This window comes from Siphateles boraxobius, unplaced genomic scaffold (genome assembly GCF_051911475.1).
Source record: "Siphateles boraxobius isolate OS27281-9 unplaced genomic scaffold, OSU_SipBor_1 47, whole genome shotgun sequence".
Taxonomy (NCBI): domain Eukaryota; kingdom Metazoa; phylum Chordata; class Actinopteri; order Cypriniformes; family Leuciscidae; genus Siphateles; species Siphateles boraxobius.
Genome location: NW_027509108.1, coordinates 1598092 through 1615146, shown reverse-complemented (window position 1 = coordinate 1615146; position 17055 = coordinate 1598092). Strand labels below are relative to the sequence as shown.

The following is a 17055-nucleotide window of genomic DNA, read 5'->3' as shown; positions in this document are numbered from 1 at the left end:
CTTTAGTTTAATTCAAACTTGGCATAGAAGACAGATGACAATCCCTTATCATTAATTTGGCAATCCTATTTTATCAAATTAATTAAAAACCCAGATAGCAAGCAACCATTGAAATAATGTTAAAACAATATTAATGTCTCAATGTTAACCGCAGTGAATCAACATCACTTTTAATGTTGAAAAATGAGTGTTTTCTCCAAAATAATGTTGGAGACATTTCATCCAAAAATCAATGTTAATGCATTAAATCAATGTTACAAAGTGATGCTGGTTCAACATCATGCTTGCACTCTCAGAAAATGAAACATATTTATGTGTGGCTTTAAGGCAGTTGTAGTTGTTGTGTGACATTTTCTGAGAGTGCAAACATGTTGAACCAGTAACACATTGTAACATTGATTTGATTGCATTAACATTGATTTTTGGATGATATTTAAAAAAAAAAATTAAACATTAATTGTGGGTGCAAAAGTGATGTTGATTCAATGCGGTTAACATTGACATATTAATATTGATTTAACATTATGTCAATGGTTATGTTGCTATCTGGAAAGCATTCACATTCTGAATATAATAACCTTAAGGTTGTATATGTCCACTGAATACTAATGTAGATTATCTTCACTATTTACTTTCTGATGTACAGTTTAATGGCGTCAATTACCAGCAACAAAATGCACAGTATATGATTAATTTCTCAGTATGGTATTAAACTAGCTGTATCACATTAGGTCATATAACTTACACTTACCTTTATCTGCTGATGCCATCATGTCTCTCGCAGTTTGTGCTTGTCGTTCAGAGTCCCGCTGTGTTTGTGTGTGAGACGGACCCAGGTAAAGTGTCTACACTAACTCATACTGTTAAAAAAAAAAAAAAATCTGTCAGCATGACACCTGAGGGCATAAAACTTGCAGAACTACTATATGTTTTAGTTTGTGACCTACTGATGTTTACTCTGACTTATAGTCTAACTCTATGTCAGTGCTTTGTCATATTAGCCATGATCAAGTGCTTTGAATAGGTTTAAAATGTAAACATAAGTTATTCAGTTTTAGATGTCATGTATCAGACCAAAGATAGAATACATGTGTCTCCCAAAAACAGATAGAAACACACAGTATTTCCATTAATTGGGCACTTAATTCTTATTGTATCTTTAATCTGTACGGCTGCTCACTGGTGATCAGGGTTTGCTTAAGTTGGACTCTTGACTCTTGTCTTTGTAATTTCATATATTTTCTGGCTATTATATTAGCATTTTAAGTGCAAGATTAGCCTAGATAACTTGTGGTAGAAATTGTTGGTTATGTTTTGACAAGAATCAGCGTATAATGCTCAACAATGGTGACCATCAAAACACTTGATGCAGTGCATTCTGGGGCCACCAATCAAAACTCATCCATGGCTCCCATCATGCATTGCTGCATGAATAAATTATAAACTGAATTGTTTTAGTAATTTATTTTATTTTGACTTGTTTTGTGATATTTAGAGTTGCGGCACCCCATCTGCCTCCTGAGTCAAAATCCCTGAAGTCACCAAAAGTGCTGGGCACACAACATTCTTCACATCTTGACCTGAATCAATCCCAACTACGCGCTTGTAGAAAGGTTTAAGGAGATTAACTCGATGACTGTATCATGTTTTCTTATGCCTGGTGTCTCCACAATATAGTTCAAATCTGAAGTCTTCTCACTCACAGTATATGGACCAATATATTTAGCTTGAAATGGTGAGTCCACAATAGGCATCAGTGCAAGGACCTGGTCACCTGGACTGAACTCCTGTCTCTCGGTACATCTGTCATAGAATCATTTTACTTTGCGATACACTCATTTCTCTAGTGCCATACACCCAACTTTAAACAAACGGTGTCTGAACCCATTCACAAAGTCAATCAGATTCTTCGGTGGCTCAGTATCAACACAGCCACTTTTCAAGACAGCTAAAGGCACTGTATGCCCAAAAACCAGCTCATTTGTGCTAAAGACTGTACTTTCCTGTACAGCCTCTCGCGCAGCATTAGCCACGGGAATCCATCTTCCCAGTCTCTATCTAGCTCCGGACAGTATGCCCGCAATAGAGACTTAAGCGTCTGATGGAACCTCTCCAAAGCACCTTGGCTTTGCGCATGATATGCTGAAGAGTGATTTTGTTTAATGCGCAACAGTTTCAACACTTGACCAAACATGTGAGATGTAAAATTTGACCCCTGGTCGCTCTGGATCACCTTAGGAATGCCAAATATGGAAATGAACTGTGTTAAGGCCCTAACCACCGATTTAGTCATAATGGACCTTAACGGGTACGCAGCTGAATACCTGGTGCTCTGACACATAACAGTAAGTAAATATTTAAAACCAGATTTAGCACAAGGCAATGGACCGACACAGTCAACAATAAGGTGTTTAAAAGGTTCACTCACCACTGGAATAGGTTGCAACAGCGCAGGTTTAATACTCTGATTTGGCTTACCTGTAAGTTGGCATATATGACAGGTCTTAATATACGCAGACACATCTTTTTGAAGTCTAGGCCAAAAGAAATGTTTTAGGATATTAAGATATGTTTTACGGACCCCAAAGTGCCCACCCTCGTCATGTGCCACCTTCAAAACAAGGGAACGAAACTTCGCTGGTACAACTACCTGGAAAACATCACCTTTCACACCATCCTCACTCACTGGAATCCATTTTCTGAACAGCAAATCCTTATGCAAAAAGTAGCCAGATGCCACATTGCAAATTTCCAAGGCAGGCAAAACACAGCGGAATATTTCCTTCAAGGGTACGTCATTACGCTGCTCCTGAACAACCTCACTATGAGACAGTGACAAGGGCAGCTCTGCCAGAGTCGGAACCCCCAAAGGCACCATGGCCGCATTAACAATAGGGCTAGGCGGGGCTAAAGCCCCGGGGCCCGAGCAAGGAGGGGGCCCGTGATTGACTGTGGAGCATATTGACTACTACTAGCCATCTGATTGCCAAAGCCTTACCACGCCCCCCACAAATTAGCCCTGTTATTTAGTGGCGCTTTGCCGTATATTCCATGTATTATCATGGAATCATTATCATTAATGTTATAGTGACTATTCGCAAAGACCCGCCTTTTTTAGTTACTGCGTGACAAGCCAAGCGGCTCTAACGAGTCACGCACATCATGTTCTCACTCACGCAGTGAAAAATACATTGCGGGGCAAAGACTAACGTTACACTGAGTGACTATGCGGCGACATACAAGAGAGAGCTCAGAGCAGCTTACTGTTGATGTGAAAAAAAAGTCTCAACTCTCAAATATTGTCATTTAAGTAATTTAAACAATTCCGTTTTTCAAGTTCAAGTCCACCGACGTTAATCTACTGGCAGCTTTGTTGTCGGACAAAATTGTGCATTCGGCGTTATGATTGGTCAGGTCGCCTGTCAATCAAACCCCCGTGGGCAGCAGGGCATGGTGAATTGAAACGTCACGTTTTAATTTGATATACCAGTCAAATACATTTATTCTATATTTAACTTGTGAACGACGGACCTGCTGCTGCACGTAGGCCTATCAGATGATGGCTGCCTGCGCCTTATTAGAATATACGCATCAACCAATCAATCGCCTCCACTCTTCACTTCATTCTAGACAATTCTTAAAATTGTCACGCATTATCTTCGTCTTCGATAGCATAGCTAAAAATGTCATCTTAAAAAAAAAACATGTTTGAGTGGGGCTCAAAAAATGATTTTTTTTAAAAGCTGAACAGCAGAGGAAACTGCTCAGTAAAATCCCCAAGTTATCTGGTTATTTTACTAATATAAAAAATATATTATTATTGCCATAAATATTATATTACATAATATATGGCTAATATAATGCTGATGATCACGGAGAAGTTGTGGAACAGCAAGTGGGCCGGGCACATGTTGGAGCAGATAAAGACACAGCGTCATCATCGACCTCACCAACTTTCAATAAGTTTGATTATTAACTTGATGGATGTATGATATTGCTTTTTGTGTTTGATCAAACTCTATATTCGCCTAAAGGGCTGGCGATAATATATCTGGTAGAAATATATCAATTTTGCTGCGCCATCATGATGTAAGTTTATAATTTAAACACGTTTTTAAGCATTGTGGTTTAGAAACAAATTATTTTAAACTGCTCAGGCACAGTAAGCAGTGGGAGAGAATTCATTTTGTAAATGCTAGTTTTGAGACCATGGTGAACTTGAGACGGTTTTTGCCCAGCGCACTTGAGTTCCGACCCTGAGGTCTTAAAGTGACAGAAGCTGCTAATAAAGCTGCTGTTGCCATTTGTGTCAATAATGTTAATCAGGGACGTCACTAGGATTTTCATTTTAGGGGGGCTAAGCCCACAATGAGGGTATGATTTTTTTTTTTAAATAATAAAAAAAGTTAACACTTTAGTTTAGGATCTAATGCTCACTATCAATTTCATTACCATGCAAAGGCAGTGTTTTATAATCGCTGTGGTCCCAAATGTGAGGTAGGGTAGATAGGGGGGTTCGGGGTTTCCCCGAGAAATTTTGATTTCTCTGATCTACATATGTGCATTTTAAGATGTTTTGAAGGCCAAAAAAAATTGGAAAACAGCTTTAAAAACATGTCAGTGGGCAGCTGATTATTTTTCTCTCCTCATCAGCATCACACTCTTTTTCTCTTTGTTCTGTCTCTTCTCCTCATAAAGCTGAGCTTTGACTGATATAGACTTTTCATTTTTGTCTGTCAGTGAAGAAAGTAAACATAGGGTCAACTGATAGGTTGCATTCACAATATGTAGGCTACACATTCATTATTGATCTTATGCCTAATACAGGGCCGTAGACAGGGCTTTATAATCAAAGAGATACTAAATTTGAGGTTGGTAGGGGGTTCAAATTTTTTATTTCTCTTATATGTGCATTTCAAGACGTTTTTAAGACCAAAAAAAGGATAAGAAATAGCTTTAAAACCATGTCAGTGCAGATTATTTGTCAATACCTGCTCTCTCCTCATTTCCATCACTCTTTCTTTTTTTCTCAGTGTCTTCATCCCTTTCTCTTCCCCTCCTAAAGCTGAGCTTTTTTAATGTACTAAAGGCTACAATTTGTATTATATTCTCAATATGTACACATTCATTATTAATCTTGTGCCTAACATGATGAAAACGGCTTTGTTAATGTTTCTTGTCCCGTCACAATGACAGTAAACTAATTATTACATTACACGTTACATAGGCCTATTTTCAGTTCAAAATGGCGAAAATCGACAAAACTATATTAGTTTGCCTGATTATTTTTTGTCATTAACATTTATGACTTAAAAAAATGTCAAATATGAAATGTTAAGTTTAGCTACTTACATCTTATCTCGCACATGACTGTACGCGTCGAGTCGCATTGTTAAATTCCGCGCTCAGCAGCGTCTGTGAACATAAAGCCCTCCTACTTTGATTTGATTGGTCATCTCAAATATTCTGACATTGACAGTGCAATGAGGCTCAGATGAACACACACACACACACACACACACACACACACACACACACACACACACACACACCCTGTCCTCTGTTTCTGACGTGCTCTCTGCTCGGCGCCGCTGCGGATTGAAGATGAAGAACGCGCTGAATCTGATTATAACAAGACTACATTAATCACAAATTTTTAGGGGGGCTAGGCAGAAGTTTTAGGCTGAAGCCCCCCTAAAAAGGGCCTAGCGACGCCCCTGATGTTAATCAAACATCAGAAGGAAAGTAATTTACTGCCCTTGACTGAATCACTTTTGTAAAATAAATAAGAATGAATGTTGAATTTATAGTGAAAACTATGTATTTGATTACTTTATACAATATATGTGGGGTTTCTCTCTGTAGTTGGTGACCTAAAGTGGTGGTGGTGGTGGTGGTGGGGGGGGGGGGGGGGGGGGACACAAACTCAGATGGACATAATGTGACTATTGGTGAGGGCAGAGTGCTAGCCCAAACTCTACTACCAGCCAAACCGTTCCCCAAAATCAGATGTATACCTTCAATAGGTAATGCCGATAATACACCCATATCAACCTCACCCTGAACAAGCTCACAGTCAAGAACCATCCTGTGCAAAGGTGCTGGAAACACACTCAATCCCATTCCACGACTGAGAACAGAGTCACCAGTATCTGTGTCTCCTGAAAAAGGCAACACAGAGCTTACAATGTAGGAGTTATAGGCCCCCGTATCCCTCAAGATCTTTAATGGGATTTTCACATCACTGCCTACCAGTGATACGGACCCATCTCGAACGAAAGGACCATAAGCTGCCAAAACATCTGGGAGCTGAACACACATCATAAACACAGTCAGTTTTAACAGTCGCAGCAAATGCTACAGGTCTAATATTAGTTTTCATTCCCTTTGTCTTAGCCTTTAATACAGCACAATCCACCTTCCAATGACCCTGTTCATGACAATAGTTACAAACATCATTCGGACGGTCAGACGGTCAAACAACAGAAAAAATGTATCTGGACCTTTTTCATTAAATTGTGACAACAAGCGCAAGTTACTTATATCAAAGCGGTCAGATGATCTAGACTGCTGCCTGTCATGAGCATCACTTGACAATAAACCATCTCTGATCATTGACAGCCGATCTCCTTCTAAATCTATTTTTGCCTTCTCGATGCTCTGGTGAATTCTCTCCACTTCCAGCTGCTTTTTAACATCCAATTCATGTTTCATTTTCTCATAGTCCAACTGCAACATCAACATCTCTTTCTGCTGCTCAAAAGTTAAACCATGTATCGTTGGACTCTGAGAAAAATCTGCTTTAGGCTCCAACATGATTCCAGCTACCAGTAACTAGATTTAATAGCGGATTTAATGGTTTCTTTAACACGTTTGTCTCCGACCACCTCTACTGAATAATGCTCAGCAATCTGGAGCAACTGCTCTTTTGTGCACTTATCCAAGGATTCCTGAGATGAAGCAGTAATAAATGCTTCGACTTCAGACATGTTAAATAGTAGGGATGGGCATTCGATTAAATTTTCTTAGTCGATCGTCGGGAGAATTAACGATCGACTATCGATTAATCATTAATATTTTTTTATTCAAATTCATTATTTATTTAACTTTTTATAAATTAAAAAGGCAATGAAAATACAAAAATACAGCGTGTTTTTCCTCGATTAGATCTTTATTACAAGATGATCAACTTGTGGCAGTAAAACTGGACGTTCGGTTAGGCTAAACTTGAAGATATATATGCGCTGCGGTGCTCGAAAGCAACGGAACCTGCAGCTGTGAGTTGGCGTTCTTAAACAGAGACCCTTGTTTGTTCCAAAATAATAAATAATAATAAAAAATCATGTTAAACAATAACTTAACCAAAAACATAATAATACTTAGATCTGACAGGTTTTGTCAAAATGTAACTCAAAACTATCCAAGAACGAAGTCGAGAAAGAGGGTGAGAGAGATTACTGTAACAATCAATTAGGCTAGGCTACTTAACAAAGCCTCATATAAAATAACTAGTAACTCACATACAACTTCTACACCAGTCTACTGATTTTTGTTGAGAAAGATAAGCATGTTGATGACATGATCTGGGGTCAGACGCGACCGCAACCTGACCGTCAAGCCTCGTTTACACTTTTGCCTGGCTCTGCAGCGCGAGTCTCCGCAGACTGCGCGCGCACCTCCCCAAACAGACGAGGCGTTTATACTCGACGCGCTCGCCTGTGAAACACAGAATACCGCAATGACGTCATTTTTACCGCGCTCACCTTCGAGCTCGTGCGGACGCCTCGAGTGTAAACAAGGCTTCAGTCCAGCCGCTGAAAACACCTGCTCTGAGGAGACTGACATTGCTGGGATGCACAGGTACCTCCGCGCTAACTTGACCAGCCCGGGGAACACGTTCACTTTCCACTCACACTATACGCAGCAGCATTAGTTTAATGATAATCGATAACAAATTAACGTGATCGACGAAATTCTTAATGATCAATAATCGATCGTCGATTAATCATGCCCATCCCTATTAAATAGCCTACGCAACACACCTGAAAAAAATAAATAAATGCAGGCCTACCTCACTCAGAGACCAGGTCGACACTCCACGTTCAACTGTGTGCCAAAAAGGGCTAATTCCCAACGTGGCTCGGAGTTTCCCCGCTATCTAAACCAACATAATTAACTAAGCTCCCCCCTAGTCTTCATGTGGTTAGTTGTGGTAGGTATTTACGTACTAGAGACCGCTGGATCAGTAAAGTGACTGGTGAACCAGCAACCCCCCTGAAACCACGGACATGCTCCCAAGCAAAGCTTTTGCCACGTTCACCACAACACTACCCCCCAACAGCTCAACGAACCCAAAGGGGAACGTCGCTACAACCTACCAGGGAAAACTTCGCACCACCCCACAAAACTACCCACAGGCAAAACGGCAAACGTCAACGGAATCAGCTGATCACCGTACAAACCAACGGCAAACAACAAGTCCTTATAAGCCAAACTACAGGTAAGAGACAGTACACACAAATACTAGCATGAGGCTTACCTACAAAGTTATCTTCAAGTGCGTGTCCTTCCTGTTAATCCAAACAAAAGTGATTCCCGCAGCAAACAATCGCGGTAGCCTACCAACTGGAAAAATCACGGCCGGACGAGCCCCCAATTTGTCACAACCCGGCTCAAAGGTCATGACAAATGCGAAGAGGAAACGGAGGAATGCCAAAAATAAACATTTTATTATAACAACTTAAACAATAAACTAACAATTAACAATATAGAGTGTGTTAGTCAGTAGCATCAGTGGTGTAAATGTGGATGAGTGACTAGAGTGACGTTTTGGTGTTAAAAGCGGTAACAAAACATAATATAACAAAACAAAGGTGTGTTGTTGTTGCTGCTGCTGGCAGGAGTGGAACCAAATCAGAGAGCGCGAAATCAAAAGAGCCAGAGTATTTATCCTCCCCACAGCATTTAGCGCAGGTGTTCCCAATCTGGCTCTAGCACAGGTGCTTCCAATCTGGATTACGGGCATTGATACCTTCAGGGACAAAAGGAGACTGTAAACTGCCCAACACCACACAGTTAAACACCTAACTATGCATGACTGTCACATTCTGTTTATCTGAATATGCTGTTTGTCACCCTTTTCAACATTTTATTTGTGCAGAACCTTGTGCTGTGACATCACTGGGCTGCTGCAATCAATAATGCAAAATGAACACATCACCCATATAATCAGAGATTGAGAAGTCACAATATGATAATTATGTCACTATCAAAACCTAATTATTACCTGAAAATATTTGATCTGTTTTCTTTGACATAACAAACATGTTTTATAAACACACTGTTAAAGCAGCCAGAAAAATAATAATATTTAAAAAGTCAAGAGCCACACTAAAGCAAACACTTGCTATGTTTCCATCCAACTATTTTTATGCGCTTTTATGATATTAGATAAAAAACTAATTTAACAGACATGAGTATTCAACACACTGAATACATAATCTAACTTATGACAAACTAAACAGGAAACAAAATATCTGTCAAATGTAACATCCACCAAAAGGAGAGAAAGAAGAAAACATTGATTTCTCACTACAGCTAAAGAATGTTTTCAGACTCGTTTTGTGAAATTAAAACCGTTTTCTTTGGAAATGCTTGCGTAATACAGTTTATCTCAAAGCATTTCCAGTTTCTCGCACGTTCTTTTAGTTTGAGTTTGAGTTTATTCACAATACCACTTCAAACATTACAATACTGTAATACAGTTAGGGGTACAGAATCAATTGGGTATAGTGAATGGGTCTCCCAAAGAAGCTAAGAAACCTTATAGGTGCGGCCCCATGATTTAATATGAAAGGTATGAAGGTATTTTTGGTGCAAAACTACTGAATGCCTGTGACAGTGAAATTTGTAGTTGTAGAGAATAGCCACACATGTGTATCAGTAAATTTGAACTCACAGAGAGAAATGCATTAAGAGTTGCAAACTTGTAGACTTTTTTTTTCTCTCCCACAAACACAACACAACAGTTACACCTTCTCAAATTCTTCATTGCAGGTGCACAAATCCCATTTCTACAGATCACATATGAATAAACTCGTGTGCTCACATTTTTGCTACAGTTGCTGCAGTGAATATGGTCCAAAACGCATTTAAACACCCGCATCAAAAAATGTGAAGTCACGGAGAAATTTTGCTCATCCGCAAATCAGAATGTGAATTCATCCAATGAGAGTTGCACACTTGTAGAATATTTTCTCACAAATATCTTGTATATTTTTCTAACACAAACACAAGTACATAACTACTGTAACGATGCGGGAAGAATGAAGTGAGCAGTAGTGATGTTACGTATGACCCTGAAGCTTCGATGTGCGTATCGCGAAACCGAAGCAATTTCTATTGAAGCCCCGTATCGGGGTGTGTATTGGTTTCCCAGAGGTCACGTGACCGATGACAAATTCACGCGTGAATGCTTCAAAAATTGGACAGAACACGAAATGGGGTTTGTGAGATATCTGTCATTAACAGATAACGCGGTCCCGTCAGTGTACACCGTTGGTACCTCACAGACTTTGACGGTAAGTTGAACTAGCTACAACGAAGCTCTTGAGACGTTTATCATCATACAGGGCTGCCATCATATTATGCTTAATAAAGTAAATAAATGTTTAGTGCGCGTGTTTTTTGAGCGTGCGCGCCAAAAACCAACATCACCACTCAAATCAAGACAGATTCGACATAACGGTCATCTCTTACTCTTTACAAATGGTAACTTATGTTGAAAAATCTAGTTCAACTTATTGAAATGAATCATGTCTCATGCAATTGCTCAATTATTTTAAAAATCGACATATAATTGTATACAAGTTGTCAATTTTGATACCAACTGACAGGTTTCTCTGTATAGTTTACATTTACAACATAAAAAATTGTATTGTATACAAATGAATCGATATTGAATCAAGATCAGAATCTCAAGCTTATGAATTGAATCGTAATTCTCACTCCAAATTGAAGTCAAAAGTTGGCAGTCCTGCACAATATATTTTGCCCTTGTACCCATATCATCATAACATAATGCAATTCCTGTTTAACAGCCCTTAACAAGAGATGTGGCCTGTCAATGTCATGCACCATCTTTGAAAAATGTGTCAGTTCAAACGGAAACCCACAAGCAGAAAAGACGTAGTAAAGGTAAAGTTATAGGCTAATAGCTATGTTTATCTTCATTGTATTAACTGGTAATAGTCTTCTTGTGTTGTTTCATGTGTTTGATTGTCATATGTGTGTGTTGAAAATTTCAGCTGTTCAGGTGAAGCCTTTCGGCCACTCTGTTGGTGTGAGTGTTGGTACAGATATTGGAGCTCCGTGTCTCACTTCAACACCAATTAAAAGGCCACAAATGGAAGACACTGTGTTTGATGAGAGCTCAAAATACACCTCAAATCAGTGTTCAGATGTCACCTATGAGCCTGATGTCACTCAAGAGAGCATTGAAAAGTAAGTCTAAATGTGGTTATCACAAAAACTTCATACATGTTAAAAAATGTCATGGTATATAGGTCAGGTTTGAGATGATCAATCAAGATGCCTTGTTAGAAAGTATGATATGATTTTCTGAGTTATGATTGTCCAGGGTTTGCCAACCACCACACAAAGCCAGGAAATACATGGTGTATGAAGACAATTTGCTACAGTTGTTTCGGAAGTGTCAAGCATGCTGCCATATCTGCACATTTGAGAAATTTGTAAATGGGACATTTGTATCCATCACGCAGGTGATCATAAATGTAGCACTGACAAATTGTTATAAACAATTTTATTTATTGTATTATTGGCATATTGGATATTGTTCATAATATACATTGTATTGCTTCAAAATCACAAAGATCTGTTCACACTGCCTCCAAAAAACAAAATGGAACAGCCAGCCACACATCCAGAGTACACCAGCTGGGAATTTGCATTTGTCGGCAGCAGTAGCATTCAGTGGGGCTTCATTCATACAGATCCACAAGGTTTTATTTGTGTAAACACATTTTTTCAAATAAATTGTTCATTGTTAAAACATTTTTATACTTTTATACATTTTTATCATTACATTTTATGTAATGTGATATCTTCCAGGTAATGTCAGCACTCTGTCTGGAATGTATATGTCCCAGGACATTTTTTAATCATCAAAAGAACTTTCTCCAGCCAACAATTTTATGGCACTGGAGGACTGAACAAAACACAATGCTGGAGATGGCAAGGCATTCTGGAAAGGCCGTTGTCTTGGGTGGTGACATGAGAGCAGATTCCCCAGGTTTGTTCATTTTGAGTGAAAAATAACAACAATACACTGTAGAGACATTGGATTAAAATGTTGTTCAATGTGAAAAAAATGGTCAATAAACCAGTAACGTCCTAAACTTTTTTCTGTTCTACTCTGATTCCCCCTGAAGGACACTGTGCCAAGTATGGAAGCTACACGATGATGAACCTGGAAGACAACAAGGTGGTGGACATTCAGTTAATCCAGGTAAAAATGCAATTTACTATGGCACTGCAATAATCTATAATGGCATTGTTGTGTATGGCTTTCTCACATTGAGTGTGTATACAAACACAGCAACACTTTTATAACTATCAAAACTTAAAAATATTGTGCATGTAAACATACTCATTGTCTTGGTTTATATGGTATCTATTAACTGTCAAAATAAAAGTGTAAATGTCGGGTGGTTTTTAAATCTCAAAACATGTCTTTTGTATGCTAAATTGAGTTTTTTTTTCATCTCTCAGAGTAATGAAGTGGGTGCAAGTCCACGCATGGAACGCAAAGGTTTTTTGAGAAGCCTCCAGTTCCTGGAATCAGCAGGGTTAAGGGTTGGTGCAATCGTCACAGATCGGCATCCTTCGATACAAAAGTATCTGAGGGAGCAACGACCTGACATCCAGCATTATTTTGATACTTGGCATGTCTCTAAGGGTAACTGTTTGGCAGCATTTCAGATTAATCAGATATATACACAACAGCAACATAATATCACAAATTGTGACTCAAGTGACAAAAGCACAAATGAACTTTAACTAAGTTTTAAGAACTGATTAAAGTATAATATTGTAATTAATTGTATTTTCTGTAATTGCTACTTAAGGTCTCGCCAAGAAGATCGATGCACTAGGGAAAGAGCGTAGTTGTGGAGAGGTTCTGGCCTGGAGGAGAAGTATCATAAACCACCTTTACTGGTGTGCATCCTCTTCCAAGACAGGTGAAGAAGCCGTGGAAAAGTGGAAGTCTGTAACCAACCACGTGCAAAATGTGCACCATCATAACAGCGACTTATTCCCAGTCTGCGCCCACCCACCTCTTGAGATGCGAGCTTGGCTGACACCAAGTAAGGATTTTGTTGATTCCTAATGCTACATGATTAGCCCAATTAGGTAACAACCATGAAGATAAATATGGCTTGGTTGATAGAGTTTTTATGATTAAATTCCTATTTACAAGCTCTTGACTCAATTCTAATCTTAATTCAATTTGATTTTGAAATTTATTCTGAAATATTTCAGATACCTTTAATTTCCATTATGGAAAAACAAAAATCTCTTAAATAATGCTTTAAACTATAATACTGAAAAATACTAAAAACTATAATAATGAAATCTAAAACTAAAATACTGATTCTGCTAAGAGTGAAACGATTGATTTTTTTAATGACTACAATATTAAAAGTTACGATTGACAACAGTCTGTTGAATTCAAGTGACATAGTGATATACAGATGTAATGGGATTTAATAATCTATATCGATATTTCCAGCCATAAAAATTACATTACAGTTATATGTTGATAAGGACTCGCTGTCTTTATTAGGCACTAAAGCTTGTGAACGGTTTTGCGACCTGATGTTAAACCAGCGACTCCTGAAAGACGTGTCAAAACTGAGCCCTCACCATCAGACCTCCTCAGTTAGGGCTTCCATAGCCTGATATTGAAATTTGCTCAGAAAAATGTGGCATTCTCTTTTGTGGGAATGTTCAACAGGTGTGACAGTTTAAATTTTTTCTAAGTTCATAAATAATGCTGAATGTGCATCTGTCACACTGTCTTATATTTGTAAATACATAATTTATCCACATAATTAAGCACACTTTAAACAACCCCCCCTAACCAATTTTATCCTTTTCATTTCTTAATTTAACTATGTAGGTTGCACCTCGCTGCTCTTCACTATAATGAAAATTCCAATCGCGAATATGCATGCAACCAGAGCGCCGCACCGTCTATCAAAGTGAAATGGCCAAAATACAAAAAGGGGGATCATTCCCTTCACTACACAAAAACAACACCAACCTACAGTAAGTATAAAAGGATAATGTTACCATACAATAAATATGGAAAATATGTAGATCTTCTGCAAAATAGATATTCAATTAACACGTACATTACATTTTACATATTGTTTATGGTAAATGCAGTTTGATTGACCACAATGTTGTTTTATCCCAATTGTCGAAAAATGTCTACGTAAAAAAAATGCCAGGTTCATTGTATTTTTTGCATTATAGACTACGTGGAGAGTCTGCTAAGACTGTTTTTTGAGGAAGTGGTCATCAATCCTGGCCCATACCAAGCGCAGATTAATGAACTGAATGTTCCAGACCACTTATGTGCTGCCTTTGACAAGCCCGACCTACAGGAATCTGACGTCAGACCCTGGTCCCGTTTTACACAGATGGACTAGGAGCAGGTTTAGAGAGAGAGAGAGAGAGAGAGAGTGTGTGTGTGTGTGTGTGTGTGTGTGTGTGTGTGTGTGTGTGTGTGTGTGTGTGTGTGTGTGTGTGTGTGTGTGTGTGTGTGTGTGTGTGTGTGTGTGTGTGTGTGTGTGTGTGTGTGTGTGTGTGTGTGTGTGTGTGTTAAAATGAATCTTCAAAATGTAATAAATGAAACATCAAGTGTAATTGAAGTCCTTTGTCATTATTTATTACATACAGCAGTACATACATATCACTTGCTATTGTCGATGTAGTGAAGGTAGCTTGAAGCCTGTGTATCTCTCTGATGTGAATGTGGATCTTATTTTAACAACAACACATGATGGGAGGACAACACGTATTTTTCTTCCCAAGTAGCCCCAACACCATCTGACAAAGGTCCTGTAGGCGGTGTGACGGTATCGCCTAAAGACCAAAAAAGGAAACTAGATAATAATGCATTTTGCTGACTGTTGCAGATATGATTATTCACTTACTCTTCGATAGTAAAAACATCTTGGTCATAGTCACCATAATACTGGACCAAGGATGCATATTCAACTTGAAGAACCCATGGGTTCAAGCAGACCGCTTCAAAACCTGGGTGTTCAGTCATGCATCCAGGTTGCAGTTCTGCTTCTGCACATTTATCAACAACCTATATAAAATAAATAATATAACAATTATGTAGATTTAGTATTATACTATTTTACTCTAGTATTAATAATTTATTCTAGACTGTAGTATATGTTATGTAATGTATTAACACATAGGCACTGTATTACAAATGTTAAGGTTTTTTTGAAGTCATAGAGTTTGCTATCTTCAGTTCTACTCAGCTGTTGTGTCATGTATAGGCTGATTAATAACATGATACCCATTCTCTGCACTTCTGTCACAAACCTGCCTAACCTCCCTACAACATAGTCTTTCAGGACCAGTGTCCATGTGCTGGCAGTAGCCACAGGAGCACCTGAATGAAAAGCATAGTACAGTTTAAGTTGACAAATGAAAAGTTGTGGTTTAATCGTGGTGAGCTTAATTATCTGTCAATTATAGATGTAGGCAACTATTCTAGACAATGTACAACATTCAAAAACTTAAGAAAACATAAAAAGCAGGTACCTTACATAACGGTTAATGTTGCAGCAGTAATAGCAAAGAAAAATAGTTTTATAATTCCAATTAGTGTTACCATTGGGACACATCGAGATGCTCGCGAGTGTGAACTTGCTCCTGAGCCGCCACGTCCAGGTGACCATTCGTACCCTCCAGGGCATGTAACGGCTCAAACATGTAAGGTCTGATTCCCCCCGTGACGAAACGTTCCTCCGTGGGCTCCTGTTCTTCTTCATCTTCCTCCTCCTCCTGCTGCAAGAAGGGGACTGCTGGCGGTGTTTCAGGCGGCGAGTAATCCTCAACAACCGATTGTAAACTTGCGTTAAGATCTGCCTCCATTTCTGAATGAAACACCTACTTTTCTATATCCAATCAGGTGCTAGTTGGAAAAAAAACCACGCCCACTATTTTGCCTCATTTAGTATTCCGTTTCTCTCGGAAATACGTCACAACACTGGAGAAAAGTCGTTTGCAACTTCCGGTTCACGGGGACTTTAACCTTGTACGAAGGTTCGATAAACGTCTATATCGGACGTGCAGAACACGTCAAAAAAAAGACGTCATAAAAACTTTCATTCTGGCTCCTCAGTGGACGTCTTTTCAACGTCCGACTTTTGTGACAAAGACGTTGAAAAGACGTCTTTTGGACATCATGTTGTTTAGTGGCTGTCCAATCACGTGCACGTTTCGCTTTGGGTGTCAGAAGGCTCGAAGGTCCTTGTTGGCTCAGTCTGGTTGATGTGTTTGTGAGGAGAGTGCTGTACTTTGAAAGTTAATCAATACATTACATTTAAATAACCAAAACTACTTATTATTTTTTTGTTGTTGTGTCTTTTTGTTTTTGTAAGATCGTTGCACTTGGTGTTTTTTTTTAGGTAATTTGGTGTTGGTATTTGGGTGTTTGGTGAAGGGTTTGTATTTACAGCAATGGCAACAGCCAAAAAAAGGAAGACTTCCCCTAACTGGGAATATTTTGAGCTTATAGCTTCCAATGTATGAATGCATTTAAAAAAAAATATATATTTATTTATTATTATTTTATTTTGTATCATTGTATTGTATAATTGTTGACCGTTGATGTGTCTTATATTCAGTCAATGTACATGTACAGTCACTACCAAAAAAAAAAATGTATCCTCACACTTCTGAGGTGGAAACCTTTGTCTTCTGTTGGACAGTGCTGTAGACCAG

General features: G+C 38.7%; 1 protein-coding gene and 1 long non-coding RNA gene across 2 annotated transcripts in view; one reads left to right on the top strand and one right to left on the bottom strand.

Annotated features, from left to right (window-relative positions):
- The window catches only part of LOC143710418 (GTPase IMAP family member 8-like), a 28465-nt gene extending 27605 nt beyond the window's left edge, over nt 1-860 (bottom strand). The window contains exon 1 of the mRNA XM_077201372.1: nt 752-860. Within this exon, the coding sequence (XP_077057487.1) occupies nt 752-773 (22 nt within the window). The 5' untranslated portion in view covers nt 774-860. The remainder of the gene's footprint in view (nt 1-751) is intronic.
- An 11031-nt stretch (nt 861-11891) lies between these two features.
- Nucleotides 11892-12579, top strand: LOC143710477 (uncharacterized). The gene is made up of 3 exons (XR_013194571.1): nt 11892-12020; nt 12130-12310; nt 12450-12579. It is a non-coding gene; the product is annotated as an uncharacterized LOC143710477 (long non-coding RNA).
- Nucleotides 12580-17055: the final 4476 nt, after the last annotated feature.